General features: G+C 36.3%; 3 protein-coding genes across 3 annotated transcripts; 2 read left to right on the forward strand and 1 right to left on the reverse strand.

The window, feature by feature from the left end:
* The first annotated feature begins 301 nt into the window (after window positions 1-301).
* On the forward strand, window positions 302-3,133 carry LOC129889745 (nuclear intron maturase 2, mitochondrial). The gene has a single exon (XM_055965168.1). The coding sequence runs from the start codon at window positions 421-423 to the stop codon at window positions 2,584-2,586; it is 2,166 nt and encodes a 721-aa protein (XP_055821143.1). The 5' UTR covers window positions 302-420; the 3' UTR covers window positions 2,587-3,133.
* Window positions 3,134-5,176: 2,043 nt separating this feature from the next.
* LOC129889746 (putative invertase inhibitor) lies at window positions 5,177-7,221 on the reverse strand. Its single transcript, XM_055965169.1, has one exon. The coding sequence runs from the start codon at window positions 7,119-7,121 to the stop codon at window positions 6,522-6,524; it is 600 nt and encodes a 199-aa protein (XP_055821144.1). The 5' UTR covers window positions 7,122-7,221; the 3' UTR covers window positions 5,177-6,521.
* Window positions 7,222-12,493: 5,272 nt separating this feature from the next.
* Window positions 12,494-27,156, forward strand: LOC129889747 (regulator of nonsense transcripts 1 homolog). Its single transcript, XM_055965170.1, has 29 exons — window positions 12,494-13,204; window positions 15,082-15,333; window positions 15,420-15,590; window positions 15,730-15,780; window positions 16,307-16,399; window positions 16,557-16,652; window positions 16,838-16,888; window positions 17,005-17,123; window positions 17,542-17,650; window positions 18,990-19,112; window positions 19,215-19,286; window positions 19,771-19,842; window positions 19,945-20,011; window positions 20,591-20,733; window positions 20,882-20,953; window positions 21,024-21,152; window positions 21,944-22,099; window positions 22,369-22,482; window positions 22,797-22,895; window positions 22,969-23,046; window positions 23,420-23,554; window positions 23,961-24,035; window positions 24,151-24,268; window positions 24,906-25,276; window positions 25,365-25,427; window positions 25,499-25,570; window positions 25,746-25,877; window positions 26,070-26,189; window positions 26,363-27,156. Exons 1-29 carry the CDS (start codon window positions 12,689-12,691, stop codon window positions 26,501-26,503), a joined length of 3,810 nt encoding a protein of 1,269 aa, XP_055821145.1. The 5' UTR covers window positions 12,494-12,688; the 3' UTR covers window positions 26,504-27,156.
* The last annotated feature ends 235 nt before the right edge of the window (window positions 27,157-27,391 follow it).

A 27,391-nucleotide genomic window follows, 5' to 3' on the forward strand; every position in this document is an offset into this window, starting at 1 on the left:
TTTCTTTTTCTATATGAAATACCATCATTGTTCAGGTAACAAATGAAAATAATATAATTAAAGTATATTCTAATAAATAATTGATGGTAGTTCAAATAAAAAAATCATTCATCTAAATTCTAATAGATCAAGTATGAAACTTAAAAAATTAAAATATTTTATGTGTTTTTTTAATGGATCACTCTAACTTAAATAACGGGAAGAAAATTGGTTACTCTATGCAAATTGTACCCTCATTTTGGATCCGAATATCTCTATGTGAGATAAACCCGAAAGTCGATATCCGTTTAGGGTTCAGTAATAGGGTTTAAGGTTTAAGACCTCGATCCTATCTTCAATTTTCTTTCAATTTTTTTCACTCCAACACGAATTATTGAATAATTATTCGAAGAATTTTCTCTCACAGATGCAAAATCTCTGATGCATCAACGTATAGTATTATCCAGTTATCGGGTACTTAAAATTTCTTCAATTTTTTCACCAAAAATCAATGCTTTATTTATCCCTGAATTGAGTATTTGTAACCCTAGAAATAATGGGTTTACTGTATTTCGTGCATTTTTGTATACTTCCACACACTCTAATAGAAGAGCACCGGACCCGAATGATCCGGCCACCTTGATGAAAGAAGATAGTATATCACTTTGTTGTAAAATGTGGATTGATAGTTTTCGAGAACCTGATAAGACAGTGAATAATTTAACTGATTATTTAAGGAGATTTGAGTTGTGGGTATTGGCTTATCAAAAAGTTTCTGCCGATGATACCGGGGCGTATATGCCCCGGAGTGCGATTACAAGGCCAGCACTTGAGGATTTGTTGGCTTTGAGAAATGCAGTTCTTGATAATAGATTTAAATGGGGAGCTAGGTTGGAGTTCTTTATTAAATCTCCGAGGGATAGGACGGATTATGAGTCGTTGTCGAAGAGGAAGATTAAAGCTATCTTGACTACAACACAGCCAAGTCCGTTTCAGGATAGGATCGTGCAGGAAGTGTTGTTTATGATATTGGAGCCGATTTATGAGGCTCGGTTTTCACAAAAGTCATTTGCTTTTCGACCTGGAAGGACTGCACACACAGCTTTGAGGGTTATTAGGAGAAGCTTTGCAGGGTATTTGTGGTATATAAAAGGGGATTTAAGTACAGTTTTGGATGGGATGAAGGTTGGGATGGTCATTAGCGCTTTAATGAGGGATGTTAGAGATAAGAAGGTAGTTGATTTGCTAAAGGCTGCTTTAACTACTCCTGTGATAACTACCAGGCCTGATGATGTTGAGAAAAAGAAGAAAACGAAAAGAAAGTATCAGAAGAAGAGAGTCCTAGCAGATGATGAGCCGAAGCCTGATCCATACTGGCTGGAATCATTCTTTGGTTTTGCTCCAGAGGAGGCTGAGAAAGTTCCTTCATGGGGGCATTGTGGTATACTCAGTCCACTTCTGGCTAATGTTTGCCTTGATGAGTTGGACCGCTGGATGGAAGGTAAGATCCAGGAGTTTTATCGGCCTTCGAAGAATGATGTCATTTGGAATAGTCCAGATGGGGAAGTAGAACAAGGAAATACTTCTTGGCCTGAATTTGTTCCTACCAGTGGGCCTGACAAGACCAGGAAGATTGACTACATCCGTTTTGGTGGTCACATTCTAATAGGGGTAAGGGGACCAAGAGCAGATGCTGCAACGCTAAGAAAGCAGTTGATTGAGTTCTGTGATCAGAAATACATGCTCAAGCTTGACAATGAGAGCCTTCCTATTGAACACATAACAAAAGGTATTCTGTTTCTTGATCATGTATTGTGCCGTAGAGTAGTCTATCCCACACTCCGATATACTGCTACTGGTGGGAAAATCATTAGTGAAAAAGGAGTAGGGACACTGTTGTCTGTCACAGCTAGCCTGAAACAGTGCATTAAACAATTTAGAAAGTTGAACTTTCTCAAGGGAGACAGGGATCCAGATCCACAGCCGTGTTTTAGAATGTTTCATGCTACTCAAGCCCATACAAATGCTCAGATGAATAAGCTTTTGTCAACAATGGTGGAATGGTTCAGGTATGCTGATAATAGAAAAAAGATTGTTAATTTTTGTTCTTATATCATTAGGGGTTCACTTGCTAAGCTCTATGCTGCAAAATACAAGCTTCGATCACGAGCTAAGGTTTACAAGATTGGTTCTAGGACTCTTAGTCGTCCTCTGAAGGAGAAAAAGGGACAGTCACCAGAATACCATAATTTACTGAGGATGGGTCTGGTGGAATCAATTGATGGGCTCATGTACACCCGCATGTCCCTGGTACCGGAAACCGATTATACCCCCTTTCCAGTGGCTTGGAGGCCCGATCATGAGAAGGCACTGGTGGAGTATATAAAGCTGAATGACCAGAAAACTTTGGAGGAGCAACAGAACTGCCTTAAAGAACAAGGTCTGATCTCACCTCAGGATTACATTTCAATGCTTGTTTGGAACTACAAAAGAAATGCTGTTCCAGTAGATCAGAAAAGTTTGTTACTAGGCACAGGTGAGGAAAAAGATAATGAAGGAAATGAAAGTGATGATGATGAAGATCGGGTTCATGCAGCAGAAATTTAAGCACAATTAGTACTTTTGGAAGTCTTGCGGGCTCTAGTTTTTTCGAAAGACAAGCAAACATTTTATGGTGCTAAATGTACTTGTGTTACCAAGAAGGGTGAAGCAGCTTCTGTGTAAGTACCCCTTTTTAAGTGGTGGCCTGATCATGAGAAGGCACTGCTGGAGTATATACAGCTGAGTGACTGAAAAACATTGGAGCAACAGAACTACCTTAAAGAACATGGTCTTACATCACGTCAGGATACATTTCAATGCTTGTTTTGAACTATATATGAAATGTTTTTCCAGTAAATCAGATAAAAAGTTTTTATTAGGCACAGGCGGGGAGAAAGATAGTGAAAGAAATGGAAGTGATGAAGATGATGAAGAAGGGGTTTATACAGCAGAAGTTTAAGCCAGATTAGTGCTTTTGAAGGTCCTTCAGGCTTTTGCTCTTCTGAAAGAAAATTTTACATTTTATGGTACTAAAGTTACTTATATTGCCAAGAAGAGTGTAGCAGCTATGTAAGTATCCAATTTTATAAAATGAGATAGTTCCTCTGTTCTCCATTGTTGCTTATGTCTAAGCTTCAGTTTCCACTAGCAAACTTTACATTGTTATGCTGCTTACTTATTCGTAATAATCTATCAACTTAACAGTTTACTGCTCTTTCCTCCTTGAGAAACGGTTTAAAACATATAACTTGTACTTTTAGCTGCAAACATATTACGTTGTTTGCATTTGTAGTTTTGTACCTATATGATCAAATGATTTTTCATGAACAATCATATCCCCTGTGATATATATTTGCTATGTATGTACATTGAACTCAGTAATAACAGCTAATCAATTTTTTTATAAGAACTAATCAATCAGCATCACTGTGACTTTCATTACATTTTTGCAAGAAGAATAAAGGCTAAATACATATGTGGCCCCTCAAAACTTTTAAAAAGAATCATTTAGACACTTGATCTAAATGCCTGACCTATTGAACACGTGACCTATTTGTGTTTGTTACACACATTGTTGGCATGGCATAATGACAATACACCTATTATAAGCGCATGAAAGTCATATTTTCTTTTTTTAACAAAAAAAATTCTCTCTTCCTTCTCATTCTCTCTCCCAGACACTACCTCCTCCACCATAAAGCATCATTCCAGCCATCACTGCCATCACCACCATTGAATCTTCACTCTTACCCTTCCCTTTCTTTTTACCTGTCTTTCTGCCAACCTCCACCACTAGATCTGTCCTTTACCCTTCCCCCTTCTCCCTTTTCCCTACACTCTCCTCGCCATGTCACTGCTACCACTCCCCACAACCAGATTAGCTAAAACAATTAAATGTTGAACCTCATGCCTAAGTTAAGATCTTCCATAATTGGAAATTGTGTATCTTCAGTTTAATCTTCTAAATTCTTCTTCCTGTCCCCTCTCTGTCTGTGTTTTTAGCAAACCATGGCATCATCATTCGTTTCTTTTCACTTGTGCTTTATACCATGTCAGTCCCAGAGGGTTTTCGGAACTTCCTTGTTCCCATTATAGTATAGAGCTAAGTGTACTTAATCGAAAATCATCAACAATTACCTTTATCAAAAAAAAAAATCATCAATAATTACAATTAATGGCAAATAAGCTATTGAAAGTAGCCAATTGATAAGAGGATCTGTTGATATCAAACGTAACGGAGAGTTAAACTTTGAAACTGCCTGACTGACTGGCTGGAGGGCTCCAGGTAATATTATCTATATCTCTGCTAAAATACTATAGCATTAACAGTTTACTCTTTTTGCTAAATCTCAATGTATTTATCTTTTATACTATTGTTGTATATGCTATAGATGTTATAGTCATTTTATTGATCGGACAACTTGGTAGGCATATGTACAGGATAGCCTAAATTCATGTAAAATACTTTATACAGCCTGAGGCTAAGTGCTTTACTGCCTTGGCTAATCCTGAATTATGATATTCTTATCATGATCTTAAGCTTTTCTTTATGAATTTACTCTTGCTCGCTGAGTACGAACACACACGCTCATCATAGTTAGACTACTACATGTTGCATGATTAGGTTCTAGAAATGTTGAAAGCTCAAATCTGCTGTAAACTCTGTTACAAATTTGAAGAGCCTATATATTATAATCTAGGTCAGCTCGCAGGATTAGCAGTATCTAGGATTAGATGAATAACAAGAAAATGGACTATTTTATTCCCAGATATGCATATTTCTGAGAAGAGGAAAGCACATGACATGTCATGGTTAGATAATTTATTTATTTTTGAGAAATGTCATGGTTAGATAATTTTAGACTGAAACAAATGCATATAAGCAGAAAATTGATGATACTGCTTTCATTTTTAGGCAAATGTCTTACCTGGTTATTAGTAAGTAATGCAACAATGTTTTTTTATCATATCGTCTACCTAATTTCCTAAATCAATAGTAAAAGAGATGATTAATCCGTGCTTTTATCAGAAAAAGAACTCAATTGGAACAGTAGAGTTCAGATTTTCTCATTTCTGTTCGGTATGGTATCAACAATTTTGAGAAATCATTTTTCCAGCAAGTTTAATTAGTGGTAAAGATGATAATTCCTGTTTTGCATCTTTGAAGCAATGATATTGAAAATATGTATCAAAGAAGTTACACTTGACGATGGGCAACAATCAAAAAACATACTAGACGATGGACATGATTGTTTCTTTTTAAGCATTCTACTAGTGCCAACTGGGTATATTAGTGCCAACTGGGAGGTTAACTGCTGTCCCCACTCAAGTAAAGAGAACATTTCAGGCTTAGGCCGTTGATAATTTTCTACTAGTTTTAACCTGTTAAGTCTTTATGTGTTTGGTTGTGGATATCCCCAAATCATGGAAAGAAATGCAAATTTGCTCTGAGAAGGTTCCATGAAGCCACGCCAGTTTGGACTATTGTGAGTACCAACTATCAGTACATGTTCCTGCAAACTGACTTCAAATTTTGCTGTCATCATCTCCAATGCTTGGTTGGTGCACTGCTTCTTAGGTTAAATTGAGAAGGGAAAAAGAAATCTCTACCCCTTCCCTTGGTTCATTATCATGTCCATTTACTTACAAAAAAGTTGTTCTAGATCATCTTCAAGTATTAGGGAGTTCATTATGTTCATTCGACAAGTATATCTTTATGAGCATCCCAGAAAACTCTGCTTTACGTTATGCCATTCAAAAATATTATTTGTAATGTAACATTTTTGAAATGTTCTGTGCATGTTTGTCTTAATGGGCTAGCAAGTTTATCTTTGGTTTAACAGTGAGGGTTATTATATACTCCAGTTACATTTACTTCTGCGTTGACTAAAGTTTCTTTCTAACAAAATCTTGCACTTTGTCTTTCCCACGACTGTATGTTTAATTCAGCAGTATAATTCATACCCTACCGTACCTTGCTTTATCAAGGGTTCCACCAGTTTATGTCTTGATAAATCATGACAATCAGCTGTGGCTTGCAAGTACTGGTAGTCTCCTTCCTTGACTGCACATAATTACTGAGAAAGCAGCTAAGAGCTGCCTTTTCTAAACAATGTAGACTGAAATTTATGAAGTTAGCACGTTGTAACGTGAGGTCTAAGGGGATGGAGATGGGTTTTCAGAAATAGTTCAGGGAGGGCATTTTAAGTGACAAATCTCACCCTCAACTATCAGGATCTTAACACTTGGATTTCATAGTGCTCTTTTTGTTGTTACCATTTATCTTGTGTTCTTCCCAGTTCTCTTGTTAATTGACCTCTAATATGTGTGCTTTGACTTTGATGTGCAAATATCCTTATCAGGGAAAAAGAAAAAGGGGATGGAGATAACAAGACTTGTTGATCATATTTCTACAAGAATTTAGCAACTCTTTGATGTCCCATGCAGTACACACTTTATAGCTGCCATATCTTTTTTTGATAATGTATAGCTGCCACTTCTTAAGAAGATACATTAGGTAGCTGAGAAGGAACAGAGGAAACTTTATTAATGATGCACGAGGAGATGTCACTCAATTGGAAGAGATTGTAATTCTCCTTTGCTAGTAGTGTCAATTCTCCTTTCTTCGCAGTGAACTCTTCATCACACGTTGATGTCGCGTCCATAACTGTCCTCATTAGTACAGTAGCTATATCAAAATGCTCAGCCAAGAATGCAACAAAGGCATCCACCAGAATGGCAATAGCATCTGCATAAAGTTCCAAGCAATCTCTTAAGCAGTCAATAGAAAAAGTATCAAACTCTTTGCTAATGAGCATCTTCTGTATGGTCGAAATCGTGTTGGTAGCATTTTCTAGAGCCAGCTCCATTGCTACAATTCCTACTCCTTGTAAGTTGGTAACATGAGTTACAGGAATTGCTTGGAGTGAAGTAACACAAAAGTTGTAGTTTATGTCTGCTGACTTATCTGAGCATTCTTTGCAGGTTGAGTTGATCAAGTCTAACAATGGTGGGGAAATCAGGTAACAGTGTGTAGTTATTATTGTTAATAGTAAGAATAAGCAGCAAAGTGAGAGAGAAGAGAAAGAGCAATGCCACATTATTATGAGCTTAATGTTTTGATGATTTTCTTGTGCCTATTGTGAAGTGATATTTATATACATTGAAAAGAATTACAGATTGGAGAGTTGACACCACGAGGAAATTTCCTAGAAACTCATCAAATGAATTGAGCAAATGTGACAAAGGTTTAGGAAATTTCACTGTCAATATTTGGATCTTTCCCCCCTTTCAAATACTAGTTAGAGTGGGATAAAGATGAGGGGGAGAAGAGAGGTGGAGGAAAAGTCACACACCCCTCCCCCCCACAACCAAAAAAATAAAACATTAGCAAGTTCTATAAATTGTTGTTTTTAAGATTGTCTAGAACTTGAATAGCTCTTTAGTATTCTTTTTTAGTTTTGTTTTCCATCCGATGTCGTATCAATAAGCTAGACCTATATTGCGAGTTGTTTCATGCCATAAATAAATTTGGACACACCTCCACAGCTATTCGGGATTCTCCATTTTCAGAAAGCTTCAACTTTTCCACGTGTGCTTTCTACGTTCACATTGGAGTTCAAGTAATCTGAATTTGCATTGCACAAGGCCCATTCGTTAGAATCGCTTTCTACCAATGATTTTTTCATATCTGGAGCTTGAAATCGAGACTTCTGGTTAAGAAAAGAGTAGCCTCATTCACTGACCCACATCTTTTGGTAATAGCTATTTAATTTTCTTAAATATCTAGTAAACATAAATTTTGAAGTAGTTTTGGGCTTCAAAACATACTTTGGCATTTTTTGTTATAAAATATTGCGATACCAGCACTCAAGGATCAGTGAAGTGTGTGGAATTATTAGGCATTATTTGGTGGATGCATAAAAAAATAATGAATGCATTAGCTTATTCGAGTACCTCTGCTCAAGACTCAAATAAAAAGTTTTGTACCTTACCATGAAAACTCCTTAGGGTAAAGTGGTCTTGAAGCCCTCTCCAATAATACACTTGGGAAAAGGACCAATAATACCCTACTTTCATTTATTAGCTAAATTTATCCCTTGTTTTATTATATGGTTATTTATATCCTCGTTGTCATTGAAAATTATCACATATACCTCAAATTGGATGAAAATCGCTAAATCATCATCACTAAGCACCTCTGTCGTCATAACCATCACTGACAATCATCACCACTCCTAACCATTACTATCAACTACCACCACACCTATTACCTCCATCATTATATTATATTAAGTAGATTCTTTAGGAATCACACAGTGTAAAAGGATAATTATCATTATTTTTCTTACCCTTTTTTCAATTTACAAAAATTTCTTAAAATATGGTAATTCAGATACAATAATTATGATTTTTATGTATCAGCATGTAACATTTAAAGTATGATACATTGAAAATAAGAATAATTTATGAATCAGAATTAATGTATCTGGATGGAAAGAAGGGATTTTAATTTTTTTTGAAATGGATGGGAATAATGAAAAATATGATAAATAAAAGAGTGTAATTAGGTAATTTTTCCTTATATTAATTACCATCTTCATCGCTTCCTCCACTATCACTATAAACCACTATTGTCACTGCGGTAAATCCGTACTATCAATTGACACAATCAACACCATCGCCAACTACCATTACCGCCTTTGTCATTGTCGTCCTCTCCACTTCCATCATTCACTAGCACCCATTACCATCATTACAATACTCCTTTGCCAACCACTTTCATCATCACAATCAACACCGCGCAAACTATCATGTCAATGCATCGTCAAACACCACACATTTTTCAATCACCATCACCAACATTGTCAACTATTAATATCAACCAACTTCACCATCATAACCACTATCATAACAATCACTACAATATTAACCATCTTTGTCATCATAAATGTCACCATCATCATTCAATCATTATCACCACCCTCTTCTTCACTATCACGAACAAGCATAAATATTTCATTTTATATTAAATAATAATTTAATTTATATATTTTTTATATTTAATTATTTTTTATTTAAATTATGTATTTATCATTTTTATAAATAAATAATTTATACATATTTAAATATTAAAAAAACAAATAATTTTAATTATTAATATTTAAATTTTAAAAATAACATCTTAATTATTCAAATATATATTTCTACTAATGAGTCGTTGTTCAACCACCTTCTACTTGGATGTCATCAAAAGTCTATACACTACACTAGTAACCTTGGGAAAATAAAAGAAAAAGTATAAACTTTGAAGAAGTTGTAAATTAACCTTTCTTATTTAGTAAAAGCGGAAAGCTTAGCATTGTCGAGTGACACGTTTCATTTACATATTTGGTACGCGTCTTTTGTAACTTGATAGGCATTGTGTCAGCATGCATTCGGTGAAGTTGTTCAAACTATTTTACACGCACCAAAAGAAGAAGTAAAAATTAGATTATTGTACTGTGTGTTTATAGAGGAAAAATTAATGTCATCAGCTCAAGTAGATCCACATGACAAGATGAGGGCTAGAGATGTTAACAAAGTTGCCAAAGGCGAACAAGCACCTCGATCTGAATTATTAATTTTATTTTCAAATTATTGACAACCTCAAAACACATTCCTCTACTTAGTTAATTAACTGTACTTAAATACACTCAAACTTGCAATAGGAATGGAATACATCCCTAAATTCTTGCCAAGTTTAGAGCTCCTACAAGAGTTTGAGATCACTCTTTCAACGGTGGGATCAATCCCAACCTATTCTTCTTAGCCTAACAGTCTATTCGTGGAAGTAAATTATCCAAAAAGTACTTACTATATCACGTGGCAGATCATTCTTGCCAAGTTTAGGGCTCTCCTACGAGAGGAGTTTGAGACCACTCAGTACTTACTATATCATGTGGCAGATTAGGAGTGTGTCTAAATTTAGTTATCCAAATAGAAATAAATTTAGTTACCCAAATAAAAAAGTGTGTTTAAATTTGACTAATAATTTGCGTCAAATTCAAAGCGTTTTCTCTTTCATTTTCAAAGCGAAAAATGCTGCTGGCTGCTTGCTGTCTACTTCGCGAGCAAACGGGCAATCGGCTGCCTAAAGGACCCCATTTGTGGTTGAAGACTAAGTTCATTCTTCGATATATCTTACTCCGCTTATATCTTACTCCGCTATGTTAGAAGACTGAGCAGCGTTTTCTCTTTCATTTTCAAAGCGAAAAAAAGACCTGCCTCGTTTAACAAATCTCAATCACAATAAACTCCTTTTTGTTCTACTAGGTTAGGTTTGATTTCACAACTAGATATATAACATCACATTTGACACCTAACACCTAACACCTAACACCTAAAGAAAGTAGTACAACCCAAAACAGACAAGTTTCTACATATATAACGTTAAGAGTTCATTATGAGATAAAATTTTAACCAATCCAAATGGTCATTTATAAATAACTCCCTACTATATAGTTTTTGATGTTCTTAACTCCGTTTACACATAGGAATGAATATTGTATAATTTGTTTGCTTGTGCAGATTGAAAAGTGGCATGATGACAACGTGGTTCGTAGATAGGGGGCTTCTGCAGTTTACCCTGCCAATGGAAAAAAGCTTTAATAACATTTGCCCCTTTTTTGCATTGGGGCGATAATAGTATGAAATGATACCGGAACCATTTTGTCAATTCTATATGTTATATTACTTAGTATAAGCTCTTTTATCATAGTCCGATCTACAACTTAGATCATTAGATGTGGTTAGGGGTGATGATCGATTAGTTCGAGTTTTTCAAATATCAAATTAAATGATTTGTGTTGAGTTTTTAAATTTATAAATCAAATCAAGCTAATAAATTTGGGTTTTCAACCTTGGGTTATTTTGGGTTTCTTGAGTTTTTGAATTTTTTTGAGTTTTTTTTATGAAAGTATTCATATCAATATATAATTAATTTGTGCTTTAAATATTTTTTTATTTTATCAAATACAATTATTTAAGGTGTTTTTTAAAGAAAATAACACAAAATGAGATGAATGATGATATTAAAATATTTAATAAAAAATAATAATGAAATTGCATAAAATAAATATTCTTGAGTTTTTGAATTTTTTTGAGTTTTTTTTATGAAAGTATTCATATCAATATATAATTAATTTGTGCTTTAAATATTTTTTTATTTTATCAAATACAATTATTTAAGGTGTTTTTTAAAGAAAATAACACAAAATGAGATGAATGATGATATTAAAATATTTAATAAAAAATAATAATGAAATTGCATAAAATAAATATTGTAAATTAATATGTTATAATAAAAATGATCATAATTTAAAAGTATTAATTATGTTAAAATAAGTTCAATAAATATTAATTACAGGACTAAATAGTAAAGAAAAATTAAAAATAGGTTATATATGTTTTAATTGTTTAGACCAATGTAAATTATAGAACAAATATTTAATCTTATTGTTAATTTTAGTGTTGAATAATTTATTTATTTTTAGCATTAGTATTGATTTGATTTTGATTTGAGATTTATTAGAGTTAGTAATATCTAGAGACTAAATCATCATTGGACCATTCAAAATTTTAAGTTTCAAACTTGAAATAATATGTTAAAAGATAAAACAATGAAAAGTATAAGAAATATTTATAAATTATATCAAAAGTAAATATGTTTATTTATAAAACAAATTTTACAAATTATATATATAATGTCTGATTGATTTGGTCTCGAATTGACTTTTTTTAGTTAAAATTAAATTAATTCAAGTATAGTCTATTTTTTGCCGTACTTTTTTCATATATCTTTTAAAATATTTTTAATTATCAATTATTGCGATTTATAGTACTTTTACATAATTTTCAGATATATAAATTTTATTTCAAAAAATTTGAGAATTTCGTGTTTAAATTTACGATTAAATTTAAATTGTCTGACTCTTGAAATTCAAAATATTCCAAATAAATTGAGGAAAAAAATGTATGTTATGATTTTTCATATTAAGAAAAAAGTTAAACTTGTACTAAATTACACCTACAAATATAGCAATTTTTCCATTTAAAACGCACTGTAAATATATATCCAGAAAAAGAAACAACCTACTCTGAAGAACTCACGCGCCAAACGCGCCACCCCTTGAGTCACGTGCCCATAGTCACGAGACCAAACAAAATCAGCCAATCAACACAGAGCATCAAACCCGTTTGAATTGATTTATAAACTGTTTTTAAGCTTTTTTGAGTGTTTGATTGGTTAATTTAAAATTATTTTGTGATTAAAATAAGTATCTTATAGGTCAAAAAATAAATTAGCTGCATTTACTTAATTTTTTAATTTATAAATAATTTTTAATTTATAAATTATTAAAAATAAGTATATTCAAACAGAGTAGAAGTCTTATCTCACGTGACCTCCCCGCCGTTTCTCCACCTACCCCCATGACGCTATACATACAATATTTCTGTATTTCTCTCTTCTTCTTCTTCGACGATCTCCCTCAATTTACATACACTGTAAATCCTTAACACTCTCCAAATTTGAAAGAAAAATATAATTTATTTTCTTCTCCTTCCTCGCATTCAAATTCCTAAACCCTAACCCTAACGCTGAATTCCTATGTGATTAACGAGACAAATGGATTCTCAAGGGAACAGTTTGTACGAAACGTCGTCGCAGCCGGACACGGATAACGATGCGTACACATTTTTGGAATTCAACACACAAGGAGAAGAATTTGATTATCCTGAGTTTCATGAGCTTTCACAGCCAATTAGATCATCTGCTTGGCCTACACCGTCCGATTCCTTAGTCTCTGAAGCTCCTGATCGTCCGCTGTCGTCGTCTGACGCCTCTCCGTCAGCTAAATCACGTGGAGGTGACGGTGGACGGAGTAGTAGTAGTAAGATTAGTAGTAATAAGGCGGCGGCGGTGGATGCATTGGCAGCGGGGTTGAGCGGGTTGAATTTTGAAGAGACTGGTGATGATGAGAGCTTTGAGTATGGAAAAGGGGATTTTGCGGTTGAACATGCTTGTAAGTACTGTGGAGTGACGAATCCTGCTTGTGTGGTTAGGTGCAACGTTCCATCTTGCCGCAAATGGTTCTGCAATTCGAGAGGCAACACTTCGGGTTCTCATATTATTAATCATTTGGTATGTATGCTTTAGGTTTTCCTGTGTTTTGTTAAACATACTTGTGATTATAGAAATGTGCCAAAAGGAGGGCCGGTTGCTTTGGTGTTTTCTCCCAAATACAAATGACAACTACTTTCTCTATGCTGTGTGATGTTTGAGGTAGTGTGAATTGTGAAATGATAGTTACTTTACTTTTCAAAGAAGAATTGTGAGTAATAGTAGTGTGTACCTATGACCAGATAGTGTGTTTTTGAAATGGAAGCTTTACACTTGTGAATATAGTGCTGCTTGAGATCACATTATATGATTTTGGTGTAATGAGGTGTTGTGACTTATCACAAAAATGGCGTGAGGTGTTATGACTGTGGTCATTGCATGAAATCTTCTCAGACCTGCTGTTTTGTTTTTCCTTGTACGATGCAATTGGCTGTCGCTGCCTCTGGTTGAAAAGGGAGAGAAAAGAAGAATTGAATTGAGCTCCCATGAAGAATCTTAGTAGCTCAGTTGTTGGCTACTTGAACTTTTACATTATTGGTGAGGGTTCGATTCCCCACCTTGTAATCCACTCCCCATTTCCAGAAGAACTGAGCTCCCATAGTTTGGCTGTCAGGTATGATGATAATTACTATAGCTGATGGGAATTGTGAGAAAGCTGCTGCATTGGATTGAACAGGAAGACTTTACCAGTAACTTTTTAATAAATCAAGGAATTGAGTTTTTTATTGGCGATTTTAGGAACTGGAAAACAACTTATTCAAAGGTGGCATAAAATACTGTGCGGCCATACAATATACTCTAAATTCTCGTTGTCGAGGGAACAGGCCCAACTGGAAAAGAATGTAGAGGATTCATATCTTAGTGCTAAGTAGTTCCTCATTTCAATCTATAACTTGTTAAAAAAAGAAGGTAGAGGATTCATACAACCAACTCCAACTAGTTTGGATTAAAATGATCTAGTTTTAGTAGTTGTTTAATTTAAGGAACTGAGCTTATCAATGAAGAATCCTTTGTGCCTCTTAAAATGTTCTGTTTCCTTTCGGATACTCTTTTGTTACGGATGAGGTCTTTTGCCAAATTCAGTTCTTTCTCTTGGACATTGAGATGGATATTCAACCTGGGAATATGAAGCCGTTGTTCTTTAGACCAGTGTCTTATGTTTGGAATTCTAATATCAGGGCGTATAATTTGTGGTGTCCATTTCTTCTTGTTCTGATAACTAGGACCTTGTCAGGTTGTTGAAGATTTTATTCTTTTGCAAGTCCATTTTCTTAGATGTAGAGGAAAAATTGAACTGATCTTTGTATTTTATCAAGCTGAAAGGCGAAGGCATTATCTACTTATTAAAAATAAATAAAGAGCGAAGCAGTACCTATTGCTGATTGTTAAGGAGTTGATGTACTCTATTTGATCTCTCTTTTCTACATGCTCAATGTCCATTAGATGAGAGTTCACCTATAAGATAGGACACATATTCATGTAAGTAAGTGCGAACATTTTGTTTCTTGTTACTATAGTAAACAACTACAACAACAACCCAGTGAAATCCCACAACGTGGGGTCTGGGGAGGGTAAAGTGTACGCAGACCTTATTCCTACCAAGGTAGGACGACTGTTTCCGAGAGACCCTCGGCTCAGAAGAAGCATAAAAAGAGGTCAGATAAGGCTAAGAAGTTCAAAGCGATATAGGAAAGCAAATAACGAATAACGAAAGCGACAAAGATAATCTTGTTACTATAGTAAACAGTGTGATAAAATTGACAAAAATAGAGTATGAGCTATATTTTTTTTTTGCTAGCTGTTTCTTGGCTTTTCCTGTAGTTGGTACATCTGTCATTCTCACTCTAGAAACAAAGCATTTGGAAATTACTGAATTTAATCTACAACATTGACCTTAGGTCCGAGCAAAACACAAGGAGGTTTGTCTTCATAAAGATAGTCCACTGGGAGAAACAATTCTAGAGTGCTACAACTGTGGATGCCGAAACGTTTTTCTTCTTGGTTTCATCTCTGCCAAGACAGAGAGTGTCGTTGTTCTCCTCTGCAGGGAACCATGTTTAAATGTTAATGCGCTGAAGGATATGAATTGGGATTTGAGTCAGTGGTGCCCCCTTATTGATGATAGGTGTTTCTTGCAATGGCTCGTTAAGGTTTGGGATACTCTTTCTTGGTTCCTCTTATGGTGCTTTCTAAGTTTTGCTCCTCTCCTGTTTCTGTAACCTATTGCCTGCTGCAGGTCCCAACAGAGCAAGAACAGTTGCGGGCACGCCAAATCAGTGCTCAACAAATAAATAAAATCGAAGAATTGTGGAAGACAAATCCTGATGCTAACCTGGAAGATCTTGAGAAGCCAGGTGTGGATGACGAACCTCAGCCTGTTGGCTTGAAGTATGAAGATGCCTATCAGGTGTCTTTGATATTGCTATCCTATTTTGTTTAGCTTTTGTTGTCTAATAAATGCTCCATAAAATTGCCCTGGATTGTATTCATGAATTACTTCTGTGGTTGACATGTTAACTAAGTTTGGCTTTATCCTTCTAATGTAGTATCAAAACATATTCGCACCACTGATCAAGCTTGAAGCTGACTATGATAAGGTATGTCAGCCATTAGATGATTTTACTTGCTGAATTTTGAGTGCATTATATTTCTTCTTTTTCTTGGCTTTTTGTTCCATCCAAAAATGTCGTTCGCTTTCCTTTAATGGATCATTTTCCTTTATAGGTTTCCTTTGGGATAGTGTAGTACTTCCTTTTCTTTTGGGTGAGTAGTACCATTAGAATTGCATGTCAGTAGAGTGAGGGTCTATCCAATAGTATTGAGTCATAAGCAACCTTATATTTGCTCCTAAATGTGTCTAATCTGTAAATTATGAGATATTTCTTCTTTCTTTATGATTGAATTCTGTAGTCTATCAATCTAAGACATTGTTTCCTCTTAGAAAAGATGTGTTCTATCCCTGTCAATAACCTAATGATAGTGTCCTCTTTTTTTTTTGTGAAACTGGTAATGTTGTATGAGACCCCAAAAAGTTTTACTGAGAGCGTCTTTTCTCCGTCTTGTAATGTCTATATTGAAGTTTAAAACAGCCTGACGTAACAAGATTTTATTTCTATTTGGTAGATGATGAAAGAGTCTCAAAGTAAAGATAACCTCACTGTTCGATGGGATATTGGTCTCAACAAGAAGCGGGTTGCATATTTTGTTTTCCCGAAGGTATATTATCATCCTCATAAAAGTTGCCTCTAATGGCTATGATCAAGCTTGAGATTCTTGTGTTGTTACATTGTTGGCATTGCCAATTCTTTCTTGAAGTGGGATTTCTTTTGTGTCTTCACTCATCTGGACTGAACATAGGGTGCTGTTCTTTTAGGAAGACAATGAGTTACGGCTTGTACCTGGTGATGAGCTACGACTGCGTTATTCAGGGGATGCAGCTCATCCAGCATGGCAGTCAGTAGGGCATGTGGTACGGACCTTGATCTCTCACCCTGTTTAGAAGGGAAAAACTATGGAGCCTCCTTAAAGCTGTAAACACCCTTAACACACATACAAGATGACTTAGAAGGAGAAGTGTATACTTCGACATCTAGTATCTGTGTGTTTTGGCTGGCTTTTTGACCAAGACTGGTGAATTGTTTCTTCCATTTTCAGATAAAATTAACTGCTCAAGAAGAGGTTGCCCTTGAGCTTCGTGCCAGTCAGGTACATTGGTTTTAGGACTTCCTATTCTCTTACTTGTCATCTTTTCCCCCCTAATAACACAAAAGTTACATCGCGATTTGTGTTCTTAATTCATTTGCAACGTTCTTGTCTTGCAGGGAGTTCCGGTTGATGTGACCCATGGGCTGAGTGTTGACTTTGTTTGGAAGAGTACGAGCTTTGACAGGATGCAGACTGCAATGAAAACTTTTGCTGTGGATGAGACAAGTGTCAGTGGGTGAGTGCAAATGTCTGAATTTTGTAAAAGAAATTAAAAGAAAATGATACATGTCCTTTTCCCTCTTGTTTGCGTTATTTTGCTTTAAATTTGTACTTTTACATCGTGCATTCTTAAATAGACAGATCTCATATTTGCTTTCTGACTTTCTTCCGAGTGTTGATATACTGTGATTCTTGGAGGCATTTATGTTGCAAGACTAACTGTTCCTGCTTTTCTTTGCGGTTGCTTTATGTGATAGTTAATTCACTTTGCTTTGCTGTCCAGTCTTGGTGTCATGAGGGAACTCTGAAGTATATTATATAGCTGTAGTTTTTCATACTTGATGACTTTTAGCAAATAACTTAGCTTGTGTTAACCGGATTTTAATTTTTTTTGATAGAATACTTATGTTTGATTCATTGATTCTATTATGCAGGTATATTTACCATCATCTTCTAGGTCACGAAGTAGAGATGCAGATGCTTCGGAACACACTTCCTCGCCGTTTTGGTGCTCCTGGTCTTCCAGAGCTTAACGCGTCTCAGGTTGGCAATTCTGTCTTTCTTTGAACTTTTGGCTCATTTCTCAAACAGCAGGTTGTCTATCTAGTTTCAGTATCTATCTTGCTCCTACCCGTTTTTCAGGAATATTTTTAATATGTATTTTGGGGGCAAGTTGATAGTTGCAAGTGCACGCCTTAGGAATAGAAGTTATGGGATTTATACTCCTGCACACTTGTGCATGTAGAGAGCTACACATGATATGATAGTTATGTTAACTTGTCCACTGAACTTACTTTAGCACTCTAACTTTACATATAATTTTTTACCCCCCTAATCTCATTTCAAGTGAATATAAATCCACCCAAACGGTTGACATGGCAAATCAAAAAAATAAAAGCGCGTAAATACCAATAATTAAAGAGAAAGAATAAGTGGGCCCTATTTTTTTTCTTTTTAGCTAATAATCTTTCTTTTTATTACATTTTTGTACCTTTCTTCTTCCCTTTACAGCCACTACTGTATGTCATATCAACCATCTTCTCTAATTATCTTCCTCCATCCTCATCCCAACCTCACTGTTTCCACTATACCAAAATAAAAAACGAAAATCCATTTTAATTTTTTGGCGTTGACATAAGATTTGCTGGTGAAATTTTCCGACCTATCAATTTTAGTGCTTGCTTCTGCCTTTTACTGCTACAAGTTGTGAGGTAAGAAAGGAAACCTTTTTTTTTACTTGACCAAGTTTAATTTACATGGAAAAAGAAAGAAGAGAGAAGGATTTAGTTTTTTGAGATTTTTTTCCTTATAATCTTGGATTAATTCCCATTTTTTGAGATTTTTTTCCTTTCTAAAATTGTGAATAAATAAAAAGAAACAAAAAAGAATTAAAAAAACAAAATTTAAATATTTTTCAATGTGGCACTGACGTGGCGCCGACGAGGCGTGTGTGTAATGCACTTTCCATTATGAGATTGGTATTGTAGTGTAAGGGTGAGATTAAATTCACTTGAAAGTTGTTAAGGGGGCTATTTGAATGCCCGTGTAGTTAAAGTGCTAAAGTAAGTTTTGGTGCCAAGTTCGGGGGGGATTTGATGTATTTACTCTTTTACTAATGATAATTTTAGTTGCTTGCATCATGAATGTCACCGTATGGAACTATGCATCACCAACATCCTGCATCCAATTTGTTGGTGATCTTGTTTGGTCACTCTGCTCATACGGTTTTCCCTCCACTCAGCTGTTAGTTAATTAGCCCAAATGTGGTGCCTCAAATCCACTTGCTCCAACCCCCAAAAAACAAAGGGGAAAAAATGGTCACCCCATCACGTAATGAGTAAGAGGAAAAATATTGTCTTATTGTACATGTACATTTTTCTAGGTTTTCGCTGTAAAAAGTGTTCTCCAAAAGCCTGTCAGTTTAATTCAAGGTCCTCCTGGAACGGGAAAAACTGTTACCTCTGCTGCCATTGTGTATCATATGGCCAAGCAAGGCCAGGGTCAGGTATGTTTAATTGGTCTACAAGTTGACCTTGTCTTCATTGTTAAGTGTAACCCCTTGATTCTAAGCATATTCTCTATTGTTTCTTGGACTATTTTTCATCAGGTTTTGGTCTGTGCACCCAGTAACGTGGCTGTGGACCAATTAGCAGAGAAAATAAGTGCTACTGGACTGAAGGTGAGGCACCACCATTTGTCTGTATCTCCCTCTGCTGGATAGCTTTCATTGAACTATTCTAACAAGTTCTCATTCAATTTTTTTCTTATAGAAGATTGTAAGATTATGCATCAAAAATAAAATACTCACTAGTTCCAAAAAAAATAACATTCAGTCATTATTTTTGCTTGGTTATCAACACATGTTTCTTTGTTGCTGTATAATGGAAGTAGCCTATTGAATTCTGAACTATTCTTCTTTCTCTTTTTGACATCACATATTCCCTTTTCCCCTCCTCTACCCCCTTTCCTTATGTTGATTGGTCAGGAGGAGTACTTTTCCATAACCTGAAGGCACCTTGCTAATTGTTATATAACCACACAACTAAAGGAAAAAAGAAAGAGAAATCAAAAGTATTGAGAACATAGGAATCACAGAAAATGAATAGAAACGTCATGAAATGTTGGATCCTTCAGCTCTTTTCTTATGAATTCTTTCCTTCCAGGTTGTCAGGCTCTGTGCTAAGTCGAGAGAAGCTGTCAGTTCTCCTGTTGAGCATTTGACCCTTCACTATCAGGTTAGTTCTTTTGTGAATTATCACACACATACATATAAGTTTGCTTTCAGAACCTTTATATTCTTTTCTCTCCTTCCATTCTTCAACTCTTTGTTCATGTAGGTTCGTCATCTTGACACATCTGAGAAGAGTGAACTTCACAAGTTACAGCAACTGAAGGATGAACAAGGTTGGTGTTCCTTCTTGTTTGTTTATGCTTTATGGATATTGGTGTTCCAATTTATGTAAGGATTTGTTAGCTTGAAGTCTTTGGTTTCTATGTGTTGAAGAATGACAAAAAGTCCCACATTGATGGTTAATGAAATGGTTGCTCTCCGTATAAGGCTTGGGCAATTTTCCCCTCTTTAAGTTAGCTAGCTTTTGGGGTGTGAGTTACGCCTAAGACCTAATGTTACATGGTATCAAAGCAGGACTTGTCTTACCCAATGTTGGGCCCCCGAAATTAAAATTGCCCACGCACCAGATGTTAAGCTCTGGGCGTTAAGTGGGGTGTTGAAGAATGATAAAAAGTCCCAAATTGGTGGTTAATGAGATGGGTGGACTCATTAGAAGACTTGGGTAATCCTCCTCCTTTTGAGCTAGCTTTTGGGGTGTGAATTAGGCCTAAGAACTAATTTTGCACTACGTACATACACGATCCTCTGTTTGCAGCATTGATAAATGTGTGCATATTATCCAAATTCGGGAGCTTTAGTGCACCGGGCTGCCCTTTGCCCTATCCAAATTCATTTGATTTATTAATGTTCAGGAGAACTCTCCAGCAGTGATGAGAAGAAATATAAAGCTCTGAAACGGGCTACGGAGAGGGAGATTGCTCAAAGTGCTGATGTGATTTGTTGCACCTGTGTTGGTGCTGGAGATCCTAGATTGGCAAATTTCAGATTCCGTCAGGTTGGTTTGCCTCTGAAGTAAAGATGTTGAGGATCTTTAGCTCTTTTCTCACTTTCTTATCCATTTAGTTTTTGGTGTGCGCGCTTTTTAATTCATCTGGATGTTTCCTTGCTGGTTTCAACATCTCTGCTATGCAACCTTATTGTAGGTGCTCATTGATGAGTCCACTCAAGCAGCTGAACCTGAATGCCTTATTCCTTTGGTTCTTGGGGCAAAGCAGGTAACTGCTACAATTTATTTCATATTGAGGTATGCTATATGGAAGATACTTACTGTAATGTATGTGCTAGATTGTCCTTGTTGGTGATCACTGCCAGCTTGGACCTGTCATTATGTGCAAGAAAGCTGCACGGGCTGGACTTGCTCAATCCCTGTTTGAACGTCTTGTACTGCTGGGTGTGAAGCCAATTAGGTTGCAGGTGATTTTCTGGGCGGTTTTTTCGATGCATTAACTTTTTGAGGATTTATGAGGTTGGGTTGAATTATGAGATCCAGTGTTTTCTCTTGTTCCTCATGCAATTGATATAGAGATTTAAAGCGCTCATGTGTTTTATGTAGACAGTTCTTTCTTCTTGCCTTTTTTTGTGTGGGGTGTTTATGGACACCAAAATTCAAAATTTCTTCAATGTTCCTCTATCTTTTTTCTTCACAATAAGGAAGATAAAAAAGGAAGAATATATATATATATATATATATATATATATATATAGAGAGAGAGAGAGAGAGAGAGATTGATAACCGTGGTGTCCAGGCCAGCTTGCGCGCACCTCGACTAATTCCATAGGATACCTGCAACCTCCCTCACAAGCAACAGGTACCAGGTAACTCTTCCCACCAAAGTTAGGGCAAAAGACGAAGATATTTCTAGTTTAAGTGTGTGATATTCCCGTGCTTCATACCAAATTGTGTAGTAGGATAGCAAGTCCAATCCTGCTTAAACTTACATCTCAGTTGTTGAGTTTCTGCCCATGCCATTCTGGCCTTTTTCATTTGCCTGACAAAGTATAGTCGTAGATACTCTGCTCCCATTCCTTTCCTGATTGTCGGTTCCTTTCTGTTTAAATTTATTATGAACTTATTGATTATCGTCTATGCTGTTCAGACTCCTCTTTACTGTTAAATGTTTGTACATTCTCTTCTGCTTTTCCCTTTATATTTGCTCAAATGATATATAATGTTGGTTCTCCTGTGCATTGAAATGCAATATTAGGTACAATACCGTATGCATCCTGCACTGTCAGAGTTTCCCTCAAATAGTTTTTACGAAGGTACCCTTCAAAATGGTGTAACCATCAACGAGAGACAATCATTAGGCATTGATTTTCCTTGGCCTGTGCCAAACCGTCCCATGTTATTTTATGTCCAGGTATTCTCAATTTCTTAAAAACAACTAGTGTCCTGGTATCTCAATTTATATAGCTAATTTCCTGATGTCCTTATTAGAGTGAAAAGATATATATTTTGTTTCTGTTCTCCCCTGATTATCTGGATATTACTGCTATGGCTATGAAGATACCTTGATTATGTGTTGTAGAGATATAGCCATATAGGCTGATGATTTCTTTTTCACTATCTATTTTGTGTATTCCCATTTTCTGGCTGTAAAAAGTCATACACAGTTGTTAATCTCTATAGATGGGACAAGAGGAGATCAGTGCTAGTGGAACTTCCTATCTAAACAGAACTGAAGCTGCCAATGTTGAGAAGCTAGTGACTACGTTCCTCAAAAGTGGTGTAGTCCCTAGTCAGGTATGTGGTTTAGATTTGTAACTTGTCCTTTGGACGCTTGAGGAAGTTGGCACGAAATTTCTGCAAAGTAAAATTTAAAGATGGAAAAATCATTTTCAAGTATATATTTAAAAGGAAATTGGCAAGATTTAATTTGAAGAAAGGTTTCCTATAACTAAATTTAAAAACCTGTACTCACACTTACCTACTTCCAAATGCATAGTGGCAGATAAGTTTTATTTCTGGTACTATCATTTCCTTTTCTCAGTAATCAAAAGAACCTAGGAGTTGAATAATTCATTTATGTGCTACTATTTCTGTATTTTGTTTGCCAGATTGGAGTTATCACACCATATGAGGGTCAACGAGCATATATTGTAAATTACATGTCTAGAAATGGTGCTTTAAGGCAGCAACTTTACAAGGAAATTGAGGTAAGCTGTGAATAGAGGGGCTACTACGGTTCTCTTAAATTCTTCCAATAAATTGAGTAATTTTTATCTTCAGGTTGCAAGTGTAGATTCATTTCAAGGAAGGGAAAAAGATTATATCATCTTGTCTTGTGTCAGGAGCAATGAACATCAGGTTGGTATTGATATCCATAATTATCTGTTTTCACTTAATGTTCATGTTAATATGACACCAATGTGGTTTAGTGTGTTGATAGTTTGTAATCTTCATGTGATGTTTGCTCCTTTTTTCCCACTCCTTCCACAGCATGTCTGCACCATAACTTCTGATTTTTTGCCTTCCATCATTTTTAAAGTGTTAAAATGCTAGTTTTTTCACCACTTTTTGATTTGGGGTACAAGAGGTGGTTTGAGTTTTTAATACTCTGTTGGTTGTTCTGGCCATATAGTTATGTAAAACTAAAAAACATGCTGTCCGAAACGTGCCATATTGCCATGTGTCTTATAAATAGCTGCGGAACTTATAGTTTACTTGTTATTCATTTCAGGGCATCGGGTTCCTTAATGATCCTCGCAGGCTTAATGTTGCTCTTACACGTGCTCGTTATGGAATTGTTATCCTAGGAAATCCCAAAGTGTTAAGCAAGCAGCCTCTCTGGAATGGCTTGTTGACACACTACAAGGTAATTTCTTAAATATTTCTGAAAGGAAAATGCTAAAGGTAACGTTTTCTTTCTTTATTTTCTTTTCTAATACTGATTTTTTAAAATGCTTATTACCTAATTATATGCATTTCATGATTATTCTAAACTGTTGTGTTGAACTGGAAATTTTTGACATTTTGCTCATTGCGCGTTATTTTTGGGCCAATCCTCTTTAAAACAATAATGATGTAGTCAGACAAACTCAGTAATACAACACCCTCTTCCAAAGAGGATTTTTTTTTTTTACTTGAAAAAAATCCTCTTTGGAAGAGGGTGTTGTATTACTGAGTTTGTCTGACTACATCATTAATGTTTTAAACATTGGGAATCACTTCTAGTTTATTACACCTTGAGATGCTCAAACTTTTACATGTTTGTCAATCAGGAACATGAATGCTTGGTAGAAGGTCCTTTAAATAACTTGAAGCAAAGCATGGTTCAGTTTCAGAAGCCAAAAAAGGTACTTATGGGTGCATATATGTTCTAACTTCTAAGTTTGATGTTTGTGCCTCAGCAGAATGTATCATATTGTGGTTCTGATGTGGTGTTGATCTTTCGTATCATTGGTTTTGCAGATCTACAATGACCGTAGGCTTTTCTTTGGTGGTGGACCTGGAATTGTTCCCAGTGATAATTATGGATCTGCTGCCTCATCAAACCCCAATGCTGACAGGCGAAGCAGTCGCTCTAAGGGTATGTTGGATTTAATTTTTCTCCTGTTGGCTTATGTTACACTCATCATTCAGTATCTTTGATGTGTATAGTAGGAAATGTTATGATATGGGTGTCACTATTTCCATATCGATCCTTCTAGACGCGCGAAGAGTTTGCTTAAAGTTACGGGGAACTCATTACTCATATGCATATTTCCTGTAAAATTGCTATTTGTGGAATTTCTTTTGAGATTTTGTTCCCCCCCCCCCCCCCCCCCAAACCCAAAAAAAATAATAAAATGAAGTACCATATTTGATGCAATTAGGGATAAGCCCTGTATACAAGCGTATACAAAGTAGATGATTTAGATAAGAATGTGTTTTTTCTACGAAAGGCACCTGCATGTAATGGTGGAATCCTGTAGGTGCTCCAAAAATTATACAATAATATAATGGTCCCCATAATAGGTAGAATGCAGTTGTTTGGCGTTGATGATTCCACGTTGAGCAGGTTTCACCTGATAAGGTTGTTAGAATGCAAGCTACATCCTTTCCCTACCAAGTTTTCTTGAATAGTGCCGGAAAGTGGAACCATGTGTTATGGTCCAAATTACAGTGTGTTCATACATCTGGTCCTGTTTTATTGCTCAGGTTCTGAACTTTTTATCTTTTTATAGGTTCTTACATGGCACCTGGTCCATCCAATGGTACTCACAGACCTGGTGTCTATCCTTCTGGTTATCCAATGCCTCGAGTTCCCATCTCCCCTTACCATGGTGGCCCTCCCCAACCGTATGCAATTCCTGCTCGTGGTGCTATACACGGGCCTGTTGGAGCTGTACCTCATGTTCCACAGCCAGGTAGCCGGGGTTTTGGGGCCGGGCGTGGGAATGCCAATGCTCCAATTGGTAGCCATCTTTCTCACCAGCAAGCCTCCCAGCAACCTATTGGAAGTCATGGGCCTAACTTCAACTTTTCTGCACTTGAAAATCCAAACACTCAACCATCTGGGGGAGGACCTTTATCTCAGCCTGGATATGCTTCTAATGTTAGTAAACCCGTTAATTTTTCACTATTCGATCATTTACTTATTGTTCTAGTAGTAAGCATGTTTTTTCAATTTTAAAACATCATAGATGGCCGTTCAAGGTCCAAGCCAGACATTTCGCGATGGATTTTCAATGGGCGGCATGTCACAGGTAATCGATTTTGTTAATTGATTGTTGTTTGCTTCACTGAATATCATATTTATCCGAAAGTTTTTTATCAGGACTTCTTGGGAGATGATTTCAAGAGCCAGGGATCCCATGTTCCATATCATGTTGCTGAATTCTCTACACAGGTACTGTCGTACACATTCTCTAGCAGGCAGTTCACAACTTCATATGAAGCTGCTATTACTACCTTAATTTTTTTAATATCTTGATGTTCCCACCCCTCTCCATCTAATTTGTACGTACATTTTTTATCATTTTCCGGAAGTAGTACTAACTCAGCTTTGTTTCACTTCCGTTCAGGCTTCTCAAAGCGGATATGCTGTTGATTATGTAAATCAGGGAGCACTGGCTGGTTTTCCAGGAAATTATCTGAACCAGAATTCACAAGCTGGATACTCACGTTTTGGTTCAGGAAATGAATTTATGTCACAGGTAAGCTGTCCAGTCCTTTGTCCCCTTCATTTCTTGCTCTTTTAGGTCTGTTGGGGGGAAATGGAAGGGGTCAGCAGTCTCTTCATAGGTGGTGAACATCTCTTATCTGATGTGGTTTTCTTTGCTGATGTTTTCTCTTCTTCCTGTTTACATGGGTCTTTTACTTGTGTCATCATTTTGATTGCTCTGCAGGATTACATGGCTCATGGATCCCAAGGTCTCTTCACACAAGCTGGATACAACGATCCATCACAGGAGGACAGTCCACAGAACCATTTTGGCATGTCCAATGCAAATCCACTTCAGTCTCAGGTTACTGCATTCATTAATTCTGCTTGGTAGTTAACAAGATCATTGAAAGACCCCCATATATGAAGTATGCACATCACGTGAAGTTTCCAGTGACTTGGAAGTTCATTCTTTTTATTTGTTGGTTCACTAGTCTAATTAATGTCAATATCAATTTTGTTTCTGTTTTTCTCCAGAGTTTACTCAATCCACTGTACTCCCAGCCTTTTGGGCACTACAACACCCAACCTTTGAACATGCAAAGTTCCCAACCTCAACAGCCGCAAGCCCCACAAGTCCAAGGCTCACAAAATCAGAAACTCCATTACAACGGTTAAAGACCACCGGCTTGTAAATTGGGTTATGGTTTTGCATCCAGCAACTTGGTTTGTGCTGTCATGTGCGACTATATTATCTGTGTAAGATGATGGTGTAAGAGTGCTGAAATTCAGTTCAGTTGGTGACAACATGATGATTCTGAATGATTTGATTCTGAGGGATGAAGTGGAAGAAGGCTCTCTGATAAAGAAAAGCACGGGCAGCACATCCGGTGCTGAGAAAGGTGAAACGACAGATGTTATCTACTTGAGGTTGTGTGCTGTGCAAGAGAAGGTAACTGTTTATTCAAGAGAAAACATTACATGGCATGGGATTAGTCGGAGGGTGCCGGTTGTTATTACAGCCACACATGGAAGCTGCTAGCACTATCGTCCTGTACAGGTATTCTGGCAAAATTCTGGATAATCCTTTCAGCTCTTCCTGACATGTAATTAATACTCACTAGTGTGTAGACGACGATGGATGTGTTTGTCAATAATGCAGCAATGCCACTGCTGTTATAGACTTTTAGGTTCCTAAGCTTGGGGTGTCGGCCTTCCTATCAACTTAGTTTGAATTTGAATTAGTAACGGATTTCTTGTTTCTGGGGGTGGTTGTTATTCAAAGCACTTGCTAGTATACTCAATGAAAGTATTTAACGTGTTCACCTTTATGTTGAGCGCCTGTTTTCTGGCTGTAGCCATCCGTTTTATTCCCTCGTTGGCAGTGGATTGACAATCGTTTTTAAAGAATATCTATGGTTAAGCTCAAATGGTGTATGTTGGATACATTCTGTTGTCTTGAAATCTTGGATCACCTCTGATCATTCCTTTCAACGTTGACCTTCCCCCGTGCGTCGTTTGTGGGGTATGGGATTCGAGCAACAAAAATAAAACGAAATTTATTGG

This window comes from Solanum dulcamara, chromosome 5 (genome assembly GCF_947179165.1).
Source record: "Solanum dulcamara chromosome 5, daSolDulc1.2, whole genome shotgun sequence".
NCBI lineage: Eukaryota > Viridiplantae > Streptophyta > Magnoliopsida > Solanales > Solanaceae > Solanum > Solanum dulcamara.

Coding starts and splice junctions, on each gene's coding strand:
- LOC129889745 (XM_055965168.1), top strand. CDS start 421: ATGCATCAACGTATAGTATTATCCAGTTATCGGGTACTTAAAATTTCT.
- LOC129889746 (XM_055965169.1), bottom strand. CDS start 7,121: ATGTGGCATTGCTCTTTCTCTTCTCTCTCACTTTGCTGCTTATTCTTA.
- LOC129889747 (XM_055965170.1), top strand. CDS start 12,689: ATGGATTCTCAAGGGAACAGTTTGTACGAAACGTCGTCGCAGCCGGAC. Junction 19,287..19,770: donor TAAGTGCTACTGGACTGAAG/GTGAGGCACCAC, acceptor CTTTCCTTCCAG/GTTGTCAGGCTCTGTGCTAA. Junction 20,012..20,590: donor GCAACTGAAGGATGAACAAG/GTTGGTGTTCCT, acceptor ATTAATGTTCAG/GAGAACTCTCCAGCAGTGAT.